Genomic DNA, 17,809 nt, shown 5'->3' on the forward strand with positions numbered 1-17,809 from the left:
CTCATGTAGGCCAGCCTCTTGACATATATAAATGCCACTACCCTCAGCCAATGCTCTTTTCACATTGCTTTCCTAAGTTATCTCTTAAATGATATGTGTCATAGGCCTGCAGAGTTTATCTAGCAAAAACAATCCAGTCATGTGTGGGTGTCACACCTTGCTTACGTCCTCATGGCTCTCCCCTCCTCCTCCTTCCTCTCAACAGGGCAGAATATTCCAGCACAACTTCTGCCTACTAACTCATGGGCTTTTTCTTTTTGGCTCCAATATTCTCACAACCCTGAATGATTTCCAAGCAGATCAGGGACAACACCAACTACTCCCCTATGCAATGCAGACCCTCATTACTATCCAGACTACTTTCTCTCTTATTCTAGTAAAACCACACTTACCCTGCTTCGCCATATGTCAATTTCCCTAGCATTGCGACTTTCTCCTGTTTTTCTCTTCCTCTGGAATGCACTTTCTTTGGATTCCTCCTCACCTTCAACTCTCCATGCCAAATGCTATCTGTCCCTGTCCGGTTTAAAGGCCGTTCCCTTTGTGAAGTTCTTCACATCTGCCCAAGAGAATCAACCTCTTTCTCTTTTGAATTTTCAAGTCACTGCTTCTTTACCTCTGTCTGTTTCTATTCACTTTAATCTGGTATTATTGTTAATTGTGTGCTTTCCTCCTATTTGTCTGGGATGACCTCTTTGACATTACACCCAACAATGGCATTTGTCAAATAAATAAATAATCATAGATAAATAAATGAAAGCAGTTTGGAGACAAGTTAATAAAGAATAATCAACTTAATGTATAAGAGCTACATTTAATCAGGATACAACCATCTGGTATTTTTCTATGCAGCTTTTTTCTGTTCCCCATTGGTCCATCATCATAGAACGTTGATTTTTTTTAACTTTAAAAAAATTTTTTTTAGGTTGAAGCATTGCCATTTTTATTCTTTTTGATCTAAGTTAAAAAAATACTATGTGGCCATCATTATAACGATTTGGTTTCTTAAAAAGAATAAATTCAGTTAGCATATATTTTAATTGGCAACTTAATAGAATCACAGTCTGAGGTAGCCTGATGCATTATAAAAGTCTGCATTATCATTTTATTATCACTATTAACAGTCATAGCACTTCTCACCTTTTACTGCAAAACACTTATTAAAATTAACCAATTAATCCTTAGACAGAGGTTAAATAACTTGCTCAAGGTCCTGAAGTGGTAATACTACAATCAGAATTGGACCCCAGGAATTGTTGATCAAGATGTCAACAAACATGGTGATGCTGTTCTTTGGCAGCAAAATAAGTTTGTGGACAGTGTCATTAAAATAATAAATCCAACAGCTGACAAAAAAGCATAATAAATTTAGGATATATTATATGTGAGTCAGCAAGGTTCAGTGGACCTGGTGTTCTGTCAAAATTGTATCTTGCATATACAAAATCTTCTCTCCATAAATGAAGGAATGACAGAATGGTTCATTACAGTACCTAATTAAAGGTCCATTAGTGGGAGGTAAAACATCAGTTCTTAGTTGTGCTGAGTAAAAACATTTCACAATTCTAATGGCAATATAAATTCCTGAGGTCTAAATGCAAATTAATTTTAACAGAAGCACCCAGGGAGGAGAGACAGAGATAAATAATAGCAAAGTAAAATTGAGTATTCTTTAAGTAAGTTGTTTAAGAACAAACATAGCTCCATTTTGTGCAGATCTGGAGCAAGGATTTCTAGTAGAAATAAAAAATAATAATAAGCATGGCATTTCACATTTACATCTGGATGTTAAATATGAGGTCAATAACATCTGAGGGGGGCGTCTCAGTGACTCAGTCGGTTAAACTTCTTCTTTTTTTAAAAAAAAAGATTTTATTTATTTATTTGACAGAGAGAGACTCAGTCGGTTAAGCTTCTGCCTTTGGCTCAGGTCATGATCCTGGAGTCCCGGGATGGAGTCCCTCATTGGGCTTCCTGCTCAGTGGGGAGTCTGCTTCTCCCTCTGACCCTTCCCCCTCTCGTGCTTTCTCTCTCTTTCACTCTCTCTCTCAAATAAATAAATAAAATCTTTAAAAAATAATAACAATATCTGTGGTTAATAGTAGTTAGTAACATTAGGGCAAAAGGGCCAATGAGGACCAACTCAGTCTGTGTCTAAGGGCCTGGTGTTAAAATCAAATGGCAATCTGTTTGTCCTCTCATTGATATTTTTAAAATTCTCTAGTAATCTGCTTGGGAAGCCATTATAATTTAAATTAGAACTTAGTTTATTAGAAATACACCTGTATGGTTTAGTCCCACTGGTTGCAATAAGTGCCAACATGAAGTAATATCTCAAGTTTATAAAATTAGGAGTAACTGACAGTAATCCAAACATTTCATCTATTGTAACTGGTATTAGAACCATCGCCTATCAAGTAATTATAGAAGTTATGAAGCATAGATGTGTGCCTACCATATATGATGACATGATGGGATTATTTTTGCTTTGCAGAGCAATTTTGTTTCATTAGTCAATTGGTCAGTAAACAAATTTGGTATTTACAATGGACCTGTCACTACTAGGCACTGAGAAAACAGCGATGTCAGAGATATTTCTTGCCCTCAATGCGTTTGCAATCTATGTGTGATTCTGAAAAAGATAAAAGTTACCTCAAAGGCAGTCTAATGAAATACAGTGGTTAGCACAGAAAGATAATTCAGCCTATAGGAAAGATTTCTTGAAAGAAGTGACATGAAAGCTGAGTCCAGAAGGAAGAAGCAGCTACCTAGATGAAGAGAAGCAGTGAGTGGAACAGAATTTGCAAAAGTCCAGAAGGGAAAGCCTTTTGAAGTTTACCTTTTCTGTTTCTATTTGATTTTCCGATGGGAAAGTTGACGAGAGAAATAACAAATCACTAGTAGTGTATTATGTCTTGGTCACAGAGAAATATGCTGTTAAACAATATTTTCTCTGAACATATATTCTCACACAACCCTGTGAAGTATTATTAATCCAATTTTACAATTGCCAAAAATGAGATTAAGACATTCTCCTTAATCGGTTCCATTAGAGAACATAGGAGCCACAATTTATAGCCTTGTGGGTCTGACTCGAAAAGTAGCTTCTCCTGGTGTATTTTCCTGTCATTTGATATCCTGCCCATTCTGCTGCATCTTTTTAGGCTCACTATGGGAACACTCAAAGCTCAGGTCACGCACTGGTTCAACCTGATGGTTGCCAGTTTCTACTCCATTGAATAGAGGTGTTAATAAGAATTTTAATCTTGGGTGCCTGGGTGGCTCAGATGGTTAAGCGTCTGCCTTCGGCTCAGGTCATGATCCCAGGGTCCTGGGATCGAGTCCCACATCGGGCTCCCTGCTCCTTGGGAGCCTGCTTCTCCCTCTGCCTCTCTCTCTCTCTCTGTCTCTCATGAATAAATAAATAAAAAAATCTTTAAAAAAAAAAAGAATTTTAATCTTGATGAAGCCAATGGCAGGCCCACGCAGAAGAGACCAAAGGATTTTAATAATGACCAGGAAAATAGAATAAAATGTTTTTATTCTGTTGTCCCTGTTAGTATGAAGCCAATTAGAACTGAGCCTAGAACCTCAAGAAAGCATCATGAGTTAAAAAGTGAAATTATCAGAACTAGCTATTTCCTAAGTATGCAAATATTCAAGATTCTTAGAGCATTCACATCTAGAGTGACAGTCATTTGGAGCCATGGCTACTGAGGGTCCTCCATTTCTTTTTCTCTTGGTGAGAAGACAAGCACTGCTTTTATTCAGGCTTCTTGCCTGCATTACTACAACACATTCACTGTGTATCTTTTTTTCCAGCCGTGAAAACCTGTTCATGGTCTTTCACGGTCTCTAAAATGTGTCCCTTTAAATTTTTCATATGTCTTTGTCTTTACACGTGGGCTCCTTAATGTCTGCTAACCCTCTCTAATCCTCCCACTTTGTCTTCTGAAGCTGCCTTTGCCCTAGGACATCCTGCACTTCTCTTTGGCATTTTCATATGATGTTTATATCATTATACGTGTTCTTGACTTTCTACCCCCTTAGAATATGAAATAGGCCATGATGTTTTGCATACCTTAGCAATCTTGGAGGGGCTTAACTCAGTGCTTGGACTTAGGAGAAAGTATTAGGTATGTAAGTGAATGTAAACAAAGTAGAAAGGTCTGGTTTCCAACCAGCTAGGCCAATTTTTTGTCTGTGCTCTGACAGGATACCACTTAAAACAGTTCTGGGCCACCTTTATTCAGCAGCTCATGAAGACCTACATTCCCTGAGAAACTCTGTGCTTGTATTTTCAGTTTGGAGAAAAATATGATGCAAAAATAGAATTAGGTTTGAATTAATGTGTGTAAAGAAAAATAAATACATGTCTTTTCTCATGTGACTATGATGGAGAATGGTAGGCTAACGATAAGGTAATATATTATTTTTATTTATCTTGCTCTGGGTAGTTTTGAGGAAATTGTCAGAATTATAGAAATATTATTGAAGGCAATTTTGATCTAGTATAAATCTAAAATTATTATGCTATCATTTGGAAATGTAAAAATAGTAAGAGGGAAAAGATTTAGGGGAAATGTGTTCATATAAAAAGAATTTATTGGAGGGGCGCCTGGGTAGCTCAGTCGGTTAAGCGGCTGCCTTCGGCTCAGGTCATGATCCCGGGGTCCTGGGATCGAGCCCCGAATCAGGCTCCCTGCTCGGCGGAGAGCCGGCTTCTCCTTCTCCCTCTGCCTGCAGCTCTGCCTACTCGTGTTCTCTCTCTATCTCTGTCAAATAAATAAATAAAATCTTAAAAAAAAAAGAATTTATTGGAAACTGAGGCATTTTTTTCCAAGCAGAGAATATGTCATATGTGAGTCAAAGTACATATTGTTGTGATTATTAAAATTTATTTATTCAACTGATATATATGAACACTTGTGGGGTATTATTTATTGTTCTAGGCATTGGGGATATATCAGTATAAAAGCTCTTTGAAGTTACTTGTCCCCATAATTTTTGGTGAATAAAAAAACAGTGGCATATCTTTGCAGATTAAAAGCTAGACAAAGCTGCAACTTAGACTTACATTGCCAAAAAGAATCGAAGATCAGAAATGGACTTTCTTCCATACTATTTAGGAGCATTACCATTATTTTCTATGCAATTGTTTAAAATGCCAGCAATGTGTTTATAAAGTTAATTTTATAAGAGATAAACTTTATCTCTATGTCACTTAACTTACACTTGGAATATTAGTAAGTATGTTTAATAATTTCAGTAACTACTATTGGAAAAAAATCTTTAAGAATGCTTAATTACTTCTTCTGGCATCATAGCAGTAACTTCTTTCCATGCCAGGTTCATTTGATTTTGAGACAAGTCTAGTCTCACAACATTCTTGAAACAGTGCTTCACTCAGTAATCATGCCAAGTTTAGATGGTTTAATCCTCTACTTTTATGCCACATTAGGGCTACCAATAATATTTACCCCTCTTTTTCAACATAAGGAAGAATGAGTTTACAAAATAATATGAAAAATAATGAAAGCCTTAAAACTGCTTATTTAAAGGTTGAAAATAACTTGTCACACAAGTAATGATTACTAACTGTCTGAAGAGGGATTTGTATTGAAATAAACTGAAGATGCCCAGTAGGAAGACCTCAGAAGGAAGGGAGGGAGGGAGAGAGGGAGGGAGGGACGGAGGGAGGGAGGGAGGGAGTGAGGAAGGAATGAAACAAGGAGGAGAGGGAGGGAGGGAGGGACAGAGAAAGGGAAGAAGGAAGGGAGAGAGGGAGGGAGGAGAGAAGGAAGGGAGGAAGGAAGGAAGGTTAAGGAAGGAGGCAGGCTTTGCATGAATAGAAACCATCCATGATTGTGATTCTGCTGTACTTGGCGTTAAGTAAACTGAATGGATTCATAAATAATTCTCTGCAAATATAAATGTGTATTTGAAAATAATATATTACACAAATCATGCACAGATAGAGACACAGATTGAACAAAAATATTTACTTGAGGCTTTCCTCAAACCAAGCAAATTGTTTCTAGTTAAATGCACCTATCTGCTAACACCACTTTTAAAACAATTAATTTAAATGTAAATTTAAGAGTAATTTTAAAACACATTCTTTATATCAGATTTGAAATGTCAACTGACATATTTTGAGAAAAATATCATGAGTCAGGAATCTTTACATCTTTTAAATAGAAGAAAACAAAATAAGATTCCTATCTTATAGTTAATGTGATAATCTTCACGTTTTTCATTATTAAAGATTTTCTCACTATAAACTGGTATTACTCTTTTATGCAATAGGTAGACCTCTTTTGATAGGAAATATTATGTTAGAAAAAATTGTATTCATCCTGATTATTGATAAAAATGGCAAAAGAATCAGGATGCCATCATTGGTTCTCAAGATAAAAAAAAAAGAAAAAAAACCCCAAAATTTTCAACTCATAGCCTTTGAGTCCCAGAGTGCAAAAGGCCAAAGAAAGATGGGAAGACTTATAATTTACCCTATGATTATGGAACCCATCAGGTGAAGAAGAGCAGATCTTTCCTTAAATCAAAAGAATGCATTAATAATTGTATTTATTTGTTCAGTTTAATTCTCATGAATGCAAAAATATAATTATAAGTTTGATTTCAATAAGTGAATATATTTTAAAATCCATTGGTTTCCAATAGATGAGGTTAACACTGAAAAGAGCAAAAGTTAAATAGAAAGGATAGAGCCAATAATTTTTCATTATATAAGTGTTTAATTATATGACAATTAACTATTAGGAGAAAAAAAACACATTTATTGAGGTTTGCCACCAGAGAATCAGATACATCTTAAGTATAAGACACTTTGAGAAATAGAAAGTCACTTGGTTCAAATAGTACTAGAAGATGAATCCAAAGGTCAGGTATCTGCATTTGAATTTTTAGATTTGGATTACCATTTGAAGATCCATCACTAAATCCATGGTAATTATATGATTTTATTTTCAATTTGATCAAATAGTTTGTACTTTATTACTTTTGAGAAATGAGAAAATCTATATTTTAATAATGTGAGGGCAAGCTTTTCTTGAAAATCAATTGATAAAAATTGATAAAAAAATAAATCAATAAATATGTCACCATAGTGGCAGAAACAAACAAATTGGTTTATGACCATGTAATGAAAGACACCTTATTTAACTCCGTCAATTATTGTCTGAGTCCAAGAACTCCTGTCCCTTCCATGGTACCTTTCATACCACAAATAGCTAGAATAAGCTAGAATTTTTCACTCCTGATTTCTTCTTACATTGGAAGGTAGTACAGGTTTCTAATCCTTTCAAGAATCTCTTGCCCAAACAAAACAAATAAATAAAATATAATATAGTTTCAGTGGGCTTCTGGATCTTCACTGAACATACTCTCTAAGTTCACTCTTCTGGAATCTCTCAAGCTGGAATCCAGATGTGAGGAAGAAATACTGAGTTTTAGAGGTGATGATATGGAATTCAAACATTTTTTTTGTTCATTTAAAATTAGTAAAGTAGAAAATTGTGGACTAACAAATAGTATTCTACAACTTTGGATTTCAAATTATTTTCATCATCATAGGTGACCCATGATTTGTAAAATAAATTATGATAATAGTTAAAATCTTATCTGCTTCTCAGAGTTAGAAGTTTCAAGTGAGATAATTTATAAGAAAAGTCCTCTGTAAATTTTTAAATCAAATGCTTTTTCAAAAAATTTTCATTTTAATAGATATTTCAAGTGCCTATCATTTATAATATGTAATTAAAATAGTTATATATTTAAAGGTTATATATATTTAGGTAATATATAATTTGGATAATAAAAATAGATTTATTCCAATTTCCTCAGATAAGCAAGCCACAGTATGAAAAAGATTTATTATTTTTATGGCATTTATGAATATGGTCTGAGCTGCTTTTTAAAAATAATTTCTGAAATGATCCATAAATTTAGAATGGAATTACATATTGAATCACATGAAAGGAAGTAGATCAAACCACTGAAGAAAATAATTTCTTGCATAGGTATACTTTTACACACAGATTAGACTATGACTACAAAGTGGAAACATATTAGAAGCTGAAAAGTTTGGTCTAATTCTGTAGAATGCCCCATGTCTGAGAATTTGGCAGGTCACATCCTTCCTTCACATGGCAGTCTAGAATGTCTAGCAGTTGGTTTATTGGTGCAGCAGCTAAGTGTATGTTTAATGCAAGGACCAAATTTCCAAGGGCCTGTTTACTGGGACTTGCTGACGTCCATCTCTGCTTGCCATCTAATTCTCCTCTTTCATCTCCCACCTTCCTTTTCCCATCTGAACACACACAGACACATCCTGACAAACCTCAGTTAGTTTTAGGAGTGGTTGACTGATTCCATATTTTCATATATTTATAACTGCCTTTGGGGTTTTAAAACTAAAACATCAGCTCTTGTTCTCTGTCTTCTGAAGTGCCCTGCTTTCCAATGGCCGTTCATTAATTCAACAAATAATAATAGAACATCTAATGCATGCCAGCCACTGAAGCTTGGGATTTAGTCATGAATAAACCAAAAACTGCTTTCATGGTACACGTCAGTATTTATAAATAATACACAAACATGTTAGAGGTCAGGTGGTGAGAAATGAGATGATGAAAAAAACACAGTAAATTAACAACCTACCTACTGTCTGAATGGAGAGAAGAGTCAGTGTGTTCTGGAAAGAAAACACACTAGTTACTATATCAAAGTTTCTTGCTACAGTATCTTTTAGTACACTGCATGACTAAAAGAGTAATGACTTTATCTCATTGCCTTAAGGATGTTTTCCAAGAATAATAATCTTTCTAAATAAAAAGGATCTTGGATTAAATTACTTTACTGACTAGTTACAGCAATTCAATGCATACTTCCAAGCATGTTAAAAGTTAAATGCTACTACTAATAAAATTAAAGTGATTCTCTATCATCTTAGAATGATTATAAGTCTTAGTAAAGTGGAAAGCTGGTTATTATATATCAATAATCTGTTTAATTCCTGCATATCTGACCTAAAGGAAACTTGCATATTTGACCAGTGAAAGTCTTTTATAGTGTACTATATATTAATTTTGCCAGGTGACCTTTTCAAGGTGACTTTCTCAGTGTTTTAGTGAAGTCTGATTAAACAGTAATCACTTCAATATAATCCATTATTTTTTCTTCTTTCTATCACACTAGTGTAGAAACCTCTATCTATATATATATCTATACTGATCAGTATATTGATAGAGAGAGATACATATATATATTATGCATTCTGCAAAGTAACATATTAAAGGAAAACTAGAAAGGAGGTCACATTTAAGTATATCAGAAATCCTTACTTTGACATTTATATTTGAAGTGAGTAGCTTAGAAGAAGGAAGGAAATAAGGATGGAAGAATGAAAGGTAGAAGAAAGAGAATTATGCACAAAGGAACTACATATATTTTTCTAGGATGGCCTCATCTTCTCCCAGTATGCTTCCCTGCCCTCTAGATAGGCTACAACATGAGGACAATAACTTTGTCAATGGTACTTCTATCGGAGAAGATCTTTTCCATGATAACCTCTTATCCAGCATTCTTCACCTCCCATCTCTCCATGAGACTCATTCCAGTTTTCTAAAAATGAGTTATTACTTTGTGCTCTCAGTTGTCTTTAAAAAAAGTATTTCTGGGCCGCCTGGGTGGCTCAGTTGGATAAGTATCTGCCTTCAGCTCAGGTCTTAATCCCAGGTCCTGGGATAGAGCCCCACGTAGGGCTCCCTGCTCAGTGAGGAGCCTGCTTCTCCCTCTGCTCACCCCACCCCGGCTCATGTTCTCTCTCACTCTCTCTCTCTCAAATAAATAAATAAAATCTTTAAAAATAAACAAATAAATAAAATACTTCCATGTTCTGATTATCTAAAATTTTTTATTGATCTTGATTTTTTTTTCAACCTTGTTAGCCTTGAGAGTTCTATCAAAGTATGGGCATTCTGAGGGCATGGGCAATATTAACCCAACAGATATTTTTAACACTGTAGATGTTGGCAAATTTTAGTAGGTTGAAATTAATTAAACCCTAATATATACTCCATGCCCTGACAGAAATTAGGGACTAAATATGGCAGATGACTTGTTTATGGTCAGAAAGTTACCACCTTGTATGAGCCCACTTCATTCTCATTGTTTTTTAAGCCATCTTCTGCTTATTCACTTATTTGGTTTTCAGTTAGCCTCATCTTATAAAACCAAATTTAGCTGTCATCTGCAAGTCAGCTCGCTTTCAAGTCTCAAGTGACTCTCTACCACTTTATAAATAGTTACTTGCTGAAACCTTTTATAGCTGTATTCCTTTAAAAATAGAAGAACACTCAACCCAGAAATAATTACTTGCTAAAACCTTTTATGGCTGGATTGCTTTAAAAATAGAGGAAGACTCAACCCAGAACATGATTTATAAACAAAAGTAATATAGGCTTCTCTGATACTTGAAAAAAATATTGTCATGATAGTTTTATGAGTTAATTTTTGACTATTACTAAAATGATTGATGCTATCATTCTAATACACATTTTGAAAGAGCAATCTGTCAGAGATTTAATGCTGGTACTTTCAAAATCTCGCCCCACATGTCGCACTTAAATCAACGTTTTGATAACTTGGCTTTCTCAATATTACATTTTCCTTCTCAGAGATAGCACTATTTGCTCAGAATGGATTTCATTCTTTTAAATTTCTCAGTGTTCTCTATAGAAATATTTGAGATATATTTCTATTTTTAGTAATAAATTAGAAAATGCTAATTTTCTTCGACACACTTTCCTGATGAAAATTTATCAGCTCTAATCAGAGTTTTGCACACATTTTTTCCCCAGTGACTATTTAATTGGCATACCTGGATTCAATGTTTGCCTACTTTATTAAACTCAGCTCTGAAATTGGAAGATATATTTAGGACTCTGCAGTAAGTTTAATTATTAAAATATCTTGGGTTGTGTAAAACATTTGAGGACTGTGAAAAATAATCATTTTAATATTTCTTAAATCTGTTTTCCCATTTCCTTATATAAGCCCTCAAAGACAATAATCATAAAATTCTAAGCAAATTTATATAAGTTACTTTATCTCTTCTGCCTCCTAAACCATGCAAGATGAAAAACTGACTCCAGAGAAGGAAAAGCCACAATCACTCCTGTCAACATATTTAAGAATCTTAGAGCTTTTCCAGAATCCTTCTAAATGTTTTCATCCTAAATTAGATGTCAGTAAATGGTAACACTCCAGACATGCCCCACTTTGTGATTTCTTGGCTGTTGTTTTGGTTTCTTATTTGTTTGGAGGGACCCAGAGTTGATCCTGCTTGATAATGAAGAAATCGTCATGGAGAGTTAGCAGTTCCTTTGAATAAGAGAATCCAGGGCTGTAAACCAATTATCTGTGGCTAGAGAGGCAAATACCCAGTTTGGGTTGGGATGGGAGACTGAGAATGACATGTGAGATGTGAACGTGTGGATGAGGTGTGGGGTGTGGGAGTCCAGTCTGAGCTCCTGAGCTCTGATACTGCAGACTGTGGTGGCATCAAGTAAGATTGCCGGGCCTGCTGCTCTTGAGCTATAGGGCCCTTTAACATTCTGGCTGATGGTGAGACCCTCAGGTATCTTCATAGATGGGAGTGCATTCAGTTTTAGATACACATTTAAAAAAAGAGAACACCAAAGATATTTAAAATTAATTTCTAGAGGTTTGTTCTGTTTGGCTTGGTTTGGGGTTTTTTTGAGTAGATGTATGACTTGTTAAATAAGAAAAGTAAGAGTTTATTCTCTAGAGTTAGGGTTATTTGAGTTTGAATTTCTGTACTTCCACTTACTGCTGTGTTATCTTTGGCAAAGTGCTTAACCTCCTTGTGCCTCAGTTTACTCACCCATAAAATGGGAATAATGCCATATAATGCATGAGACTATAACCAACAAATGAGCCCAAATGAAGAAGACAGCTAAAACCAAATATTTATCCTCCTCCTCCTCATCATCATCATTTTCATCATTTTACTTAAAACAGGCCCTAGTTGGTCTTGATGATAGAAAGGGCACTGTTGAGGATAGGTGGGGGAGGAAGGCCTGGTGAGATAATCTTAGGCATGTTTAGTAATACTGCCTCTGTTCAAAGATGATCGATGGGTATATTGGATAAATTAGTCAAGTAACTCAGATAAGGTCATATTGTTAGCCAGAGTAAGAACTGAATTTAACCTCCAAATCCTTCATATTCTAGCCAATGATTTTATTTCTTTCTTTTCCTTATTATGTCACCTTAGCATGAGTATTCATCAAAAGTTTATAAAATAGCATCGTTGGCTGTCTTCCACATTTTATACCTATATGGAAGCTGCCATAAACCTCCCTGTAGGGAGGCTATTAGCAAAATTCATAGAACCTACTGTTCCTGGGGGAACAATTAAATATCAGTGAAGGTGGAGCATGAATCGCACTGAGACTGGAGCTGAGTTATAGAATGCCTGGGGATATGCACTGTGGATAATTCTACCCCGTCTTCTTTGTGAAAGTAATACAATCCTACTTCTGGTTGGTTATTGTGGTTGTGTGTAGTTCTAAATTACCAGATGCTTACTTAAATCATGACTCTTAAAGCAAATTCACATAACTTATTTTTTTTTTAAAACCAGGTCAAAATTTAGTGAAATAGAACAATTGATGTATACACATGTAATTGTATAATTTAGTCTCCCCTATATGACCATCTGTATTACCCATTAAAGACCCATTAAAGATTCTTACTGAATATCTTCAGCTCCTGCTTAGGTGGTATTATTTTAGTTTGGTTTTATTCTCTTTAAATAAATTTCACACTTCACTAACTATTACAATGTGAATAGCTCAGTTGCAAATATGAGTTAATAGTTAAATAGTCTTGGCAATTACTTTTCAATAGAAAGAAATATTTGGGAAAGAAGTTAAATGCAGCTAGAGATTTTTATAGACATCTGGCCCTCCATGAATATTCATAAACCTGTATATATACCCATACAACCCATATTTTTTTGGAGTCTATTAAGATTATCTAAAAAAGATTAAAGGAAGAAGTATTTCCTTATATTTTTGGTTGCTTGAAAAGGAAAGATAGAGAAAGAGAGAAAGACAGAGTACAATGATGGCATCCCTTGAAAATTATTTTATTTCTGTTGCAGAAAATAGCCATTCACTTATTCTCCAGTTACTCTTCACCTAATTACCATATGAATACTCTGCAATTATATATCCATCGTTGTCCTTTAGATTACATGATTGTGTTTAGTGCTACTACACAGTTCTTAGTGTAATTACCGTGCAGAGGTTATAACAATTTTTATATTGTGAATATAAAGTGTTATTACATAATTTCATGGTAATCTCTAGTTTCTTAGCACAGATTAATTACATTTCATTATTGCTCCTTCTTATCGTATGCGGGACATCTCAATTGTCATGCCATTCAGGTCAATAAAACGCTTGAAACTTGGGGGATGGAATATTTCATAAGAAGGAAGATTTTGTTCGTAGTAATATTTGTAGGCTCCTGCCACAGTGGATGTTTTTCATATCAGTTCTGGTTCTTTTTCCTTCTTGTCTTAAACTTTCAATTGGGTTGTCAGCTCTCTGAGAGCTGGTGGCCTTTCTCATATTTCTGTACTCTTCCTACAGCTCCCAGGATATAATTAGGCAGATGCATGTTCCTCAGCAAATAATCAATTATGGATCCACCCTTCCATTTTATTGTCAGGGTTAAATTACTCAAATTGTTCAAAACAGGACCAGCCATGTTGTTTTACCAGCTTTCCTTTCCATAAATTCAAACTGTTCTTTCTGAATGCTTACTGGTTGATCTGGCTAAACTCTTCATCTTCGACATTCAGTCCCTTCCCCATGAAATGCCCTCCAACAAAGAATGTCCCTATCACTTATGTTTTCTTTTAACTTGTCTTCTTTTAGTGTACCACATTTTTTTTACTTTATTTCAATTCCAATAACTATTAAGCCAAATTTAAAATTGGGGGGAAAACAGGTAATTGAGGGTGTGTGTGTCTGGTGTCTCTGTGTCTATGTCTTTGTCAGAAATTAGAAGACAATCCCTTTGCTACACACTTTGGTGTTAACCAACCACCAACATTCCTAACTGCTTTCTTTGGGAGGAATTATTAAGTTTTTTTTTCAGTAACCTGTCACTTAGTCAAAGATGAAAATGAAAAAACAAAAAGCAGAAGGCTATAAAACTTCTGCAAAGGATGGGGCGCCTGGGTGGCTCAGTTGGTTAAGCGACTGCCTTCGGCTCAGGTCATGATCCTGGAGTCCCGGGATCGAGTCCCACATCGGGCTCCCTGCTCAGCGGGGAGTCTGCTTCTCCCTCTGACCCTCTTCCCTCTCATGCTCTCTATCTCTCATTCTCTCTCTCTCAAATAAATAAATAAAATCTTTAAAAAAAAAAAACTTCTGCAAAGGTAAGTTCATAGAAATAATTAAGAATCATAGTGTTACAGGAGCCATTAAAATATTAATATTTATGGGGTGCCTGGGTGGCTCAGTTGGTAGAGCATGTGACTCTTGATTTCAGGGTTGTAAATTTGAGTCCCATGGTGGGTACAGAGATTACCTAAAAATAAGATCTTTAAAAAATATATATATTTTACTTAAGAAAATGGATATCTATCTTACAGAAAGATTACCTTCAAAATGGTTTTAAAGCATTTTTGGTGCTTAAAGTGGTAAGCTCTATGGGGTAACTATTTTTTAGCACTCTGGGATAAGAAAAGTGTTCTTTCAGTGAGTGCTAAACTTTTCTGTTTATCTCAGAGCTTATTAGGTCAAGGTGGAATCCTCAGAACCAAAGTGAGCACTTATATACCAAAGGCGTCTTCTCATATACTATTCTTCTTCATTCTTTGCTAAATTTCTGCTGGATTTGGAAGTGCTAATGAAGTATTCTTTTTATTAGATAAATAGCTGAAGAGAGACTTAGAATTTAAATATGAATGTGTAGTAATTATTTGGGAGTATATAGAGAGGTGACACTGGTAAAAATATTGCACATATTTATACAAGTTTTACCTAGATGCTTGTAATTCAAAGTGGATTAGAGCTGAGAATTGAATGAGAGAGGTTAGGTCACTCTCCAATGACTTACTGCACATTGCTGTCCTGATACTGAGACAACTGCAGAGAATGTGAACTTTGGTTGAATCCTCCATTTTAGAAATAGCACCATCAGATGTACCAAATTTTTTTCATGATATGTGTCATGATTAAAATAGAAATCACAGAGAACATTTGAAGGAATTATTTTGCTTTCCAATTTATAAGTATTCAATGCTTACATGGTAGTTTATTTCTTTTAAAGATTTTATTTATTTATTTGAGAGAGAGAGAGAGTACAGTCAGGGGGAGAAGCAGAGGGAGAGGAAGAAGCAGATTCCCTGCTCAGCAGGGAGCCTGTTGCGGGACTCAATCCCAGGACCCTGAGATCATGACCTGAGCAGAAGGCAGACGCTTAACCAACTGAGCCACCCAGGCACCCCACTTATGTGGTAGTTTAAATAGCAGATGACAAAATCTCCTATTAAATAAGGTTACTTTCTCCTGTGTTCAGGAATCTTGGACTGAGAATTGAGTAAATAGGGAAGTCTTGAAGACAGAGAGAGACAGACAGAGAGGGAGAAAGACATAGAGAAAAAGAGAGAGAGAGAGAGGGAGAGAGAGAGACAATGCATGCAAAGGGTTGGGCCCTACCGAAAGGTAGGTCCCTGCACCTAATAGTGGTGCAGAAAACAATCCAGCTGAACATATAAGTCAAGCAACTTCTACATACTCCACATCCAAAGCCTAATAGTGGGAGATCATCAGAACATTTTCAAAGAAAGACACTGGGAAGCAACCCTGGCAGGGTGGGAGTATAGTGAGCAACTCTCTACCCCTGAATTTCAACATAGCGTCAAGTGTGAAGCATGGGAACTGGGGAAAATGAAATGTCTTCCATTTGAATATCTGTAGAGAAAGTATTCTGAGTCTAAAATGATTTTTGCCTTTTTTAGAAGGAAAAAAGTGGCATAGCTTAACAGCATGCAATTTAGAATTATTTATTAAAGTGCAAATTCTAACATCTGCTTATTTCACAATTTTATCTTAAGCAAACATTTCTTTTACATTCTTTAGATTCCACTTTTATGCCATGAGGCCAATCAACTGCATTGAATAATGTGCATCTGACATGCTAGGAAAAAAATATTGAAAGCATTAAAGGGTAGAGAACTTTCTTTAAAGCATAAAAAATAGACATGAATTCCTTTTAATAGAAGTGCTTATAAAGAGAAAACCTATTTAACCTAGTTAGCAAATTAGCTAGAATTTCTAAAATATTGTAATTGTAGTTTATTTGCCATTAGGTTAGAAAAATCTTTTTATTGAAACATAATATAAATAGGAAAGTTTAAAATCACAAGTTTACAGTTCAATAAATTATCACCAGATGTACACAGCGCGTAAACCAACATCCAGGTCAAGAATAAATATTATTGGTACCTCCGATGTTCCTTGATGGTCTTTCTCACTATCCCTTCCCTTCTCCCCAAAGATAAGTCCATTTTAACTTCTAAAACCCTAGATTACTTTTGCCTTTTGAACTTTATATAAATAAAAAAATAGTATATATATTTTTATGTCCAGCTTTTTTTTCTCATTACTTTTGTGAGATTCATCCATGTTGTTATTTATTAACTGTACTGCTTTCATTTATTTATTTATGATATCAATGTTTGTGTATATATACATATATTTGTATGTATATTACTTTGTGTGAATGAACCACAGTTTATCCTTTCTTCTTGCAATGAACAATCGGATTATTTTTAGTTCGGGGCTATTTCTATGCACAGGTTGCTGTGCATATTACAAACATATTTTTGTACACTTATGCATGCTTTCCTCTTGGATATATTTTAAGAGTGGAAATGCTAGGTCATAAAGTGTGGGTATGTCCAAATAGAGTAGATACTGTCAATTGTTTTCCAAATCAATTGCACCAATTTGTCTTTCTACTAGTAGTGTATGAGAGTTTTTGTTATTTGCTGTCAATTAGGTGGAAGTGCAATGGTATTTCTTTGTGGTATTAATTTGCATTTCCATTTTTTAAGATTTTGTTCATTTATTTGAAAAAGAGAGAGAGAGAGATCAAGCATGAGTGGAGGGAAAGGGAGAAGCAGATTCCCCATTGGTGCAGAGCCCAATGGGGGGCCCAATACCAGGACCCAGAGATCACGACCTGAGCCAATGTCAGACGCTTAACCGACTGAGCCACCCAGGCACCTCTAATTTGTATTTCTTTGAACACCAATAAGTTGTATATATTCTCACATCTTTTTAACCGTAGCCTAAAGCAGATTTAATTCATGCACCAAAATTACTTATAGTTAGTAAACTATAGGTGAGTATTTAACTTTACCCTTTAGCACTTTAGGCAAATGAGAACTATTCCTTGCTACAGTGTGTTATAGGGCAATCATCAACCATCAGAATGTTAACCCAATTTTTTCCAGTTTCTCAGGTCTTCTCAGTGATGTGGTTATAAAAATAAAATGGTCCAAAATTTTGGATTAAAAATTGCATTTTAATTAAGGTCTACAAAGTTAGTTAAGAAATAAGCTATTTTAGGGGTGTTTGGCTGGCTCAGTTAGTTAAGTGTCAACTCTTGATTGAGTCTCAGGTCATGATCTCAGGGTCATGATCTCAGGATCATGAGATTGAGCCCTGCATCTGGC

The 17,809-nt window shown here is 35.2% G+C and overlaps 1 protein-coding gene across 1 annotated transcript in view; it reads left to right on the forward strand.

The window, feature by feature from the left end:
- LRP1B (LDL receptor related protein 1B) overlaps window positions 1–17,809 on the forward strand; it is a 1,894,461-nt gene that overhangs the window by 1,823,912 nt on the left and 52,740 nt on the right. The window contains exon 85 of the mRNA XM_073905704.1: window positions 10,939–10,972. Coding sequence (XP_073761805.1) covers window positions 10,939–10,972 — 34 coding nt within the window. The remainder of the gene's footprint in view (window positions 1–10,938; window positions 10,973–17,809) is intronic.

This window comes from Callorhinus ursinus, unplaced genomic scaffold (assembly GCF_003265705.2).
Source record: "Callorhinus ursinus isolate GAN/ISIS: 27379988/994484 unplaced genomic scaffold, GSC_fseal_2.0 scaffold2, whole genome shotgun sequence".
Taxonomy (NCBI): domain Eukaryota; kingdom Metazoa; phylum Chordata; class Mammalia; order Carnivora; family Otariidae; genus Callorhinus; species Callorhinus ursinus.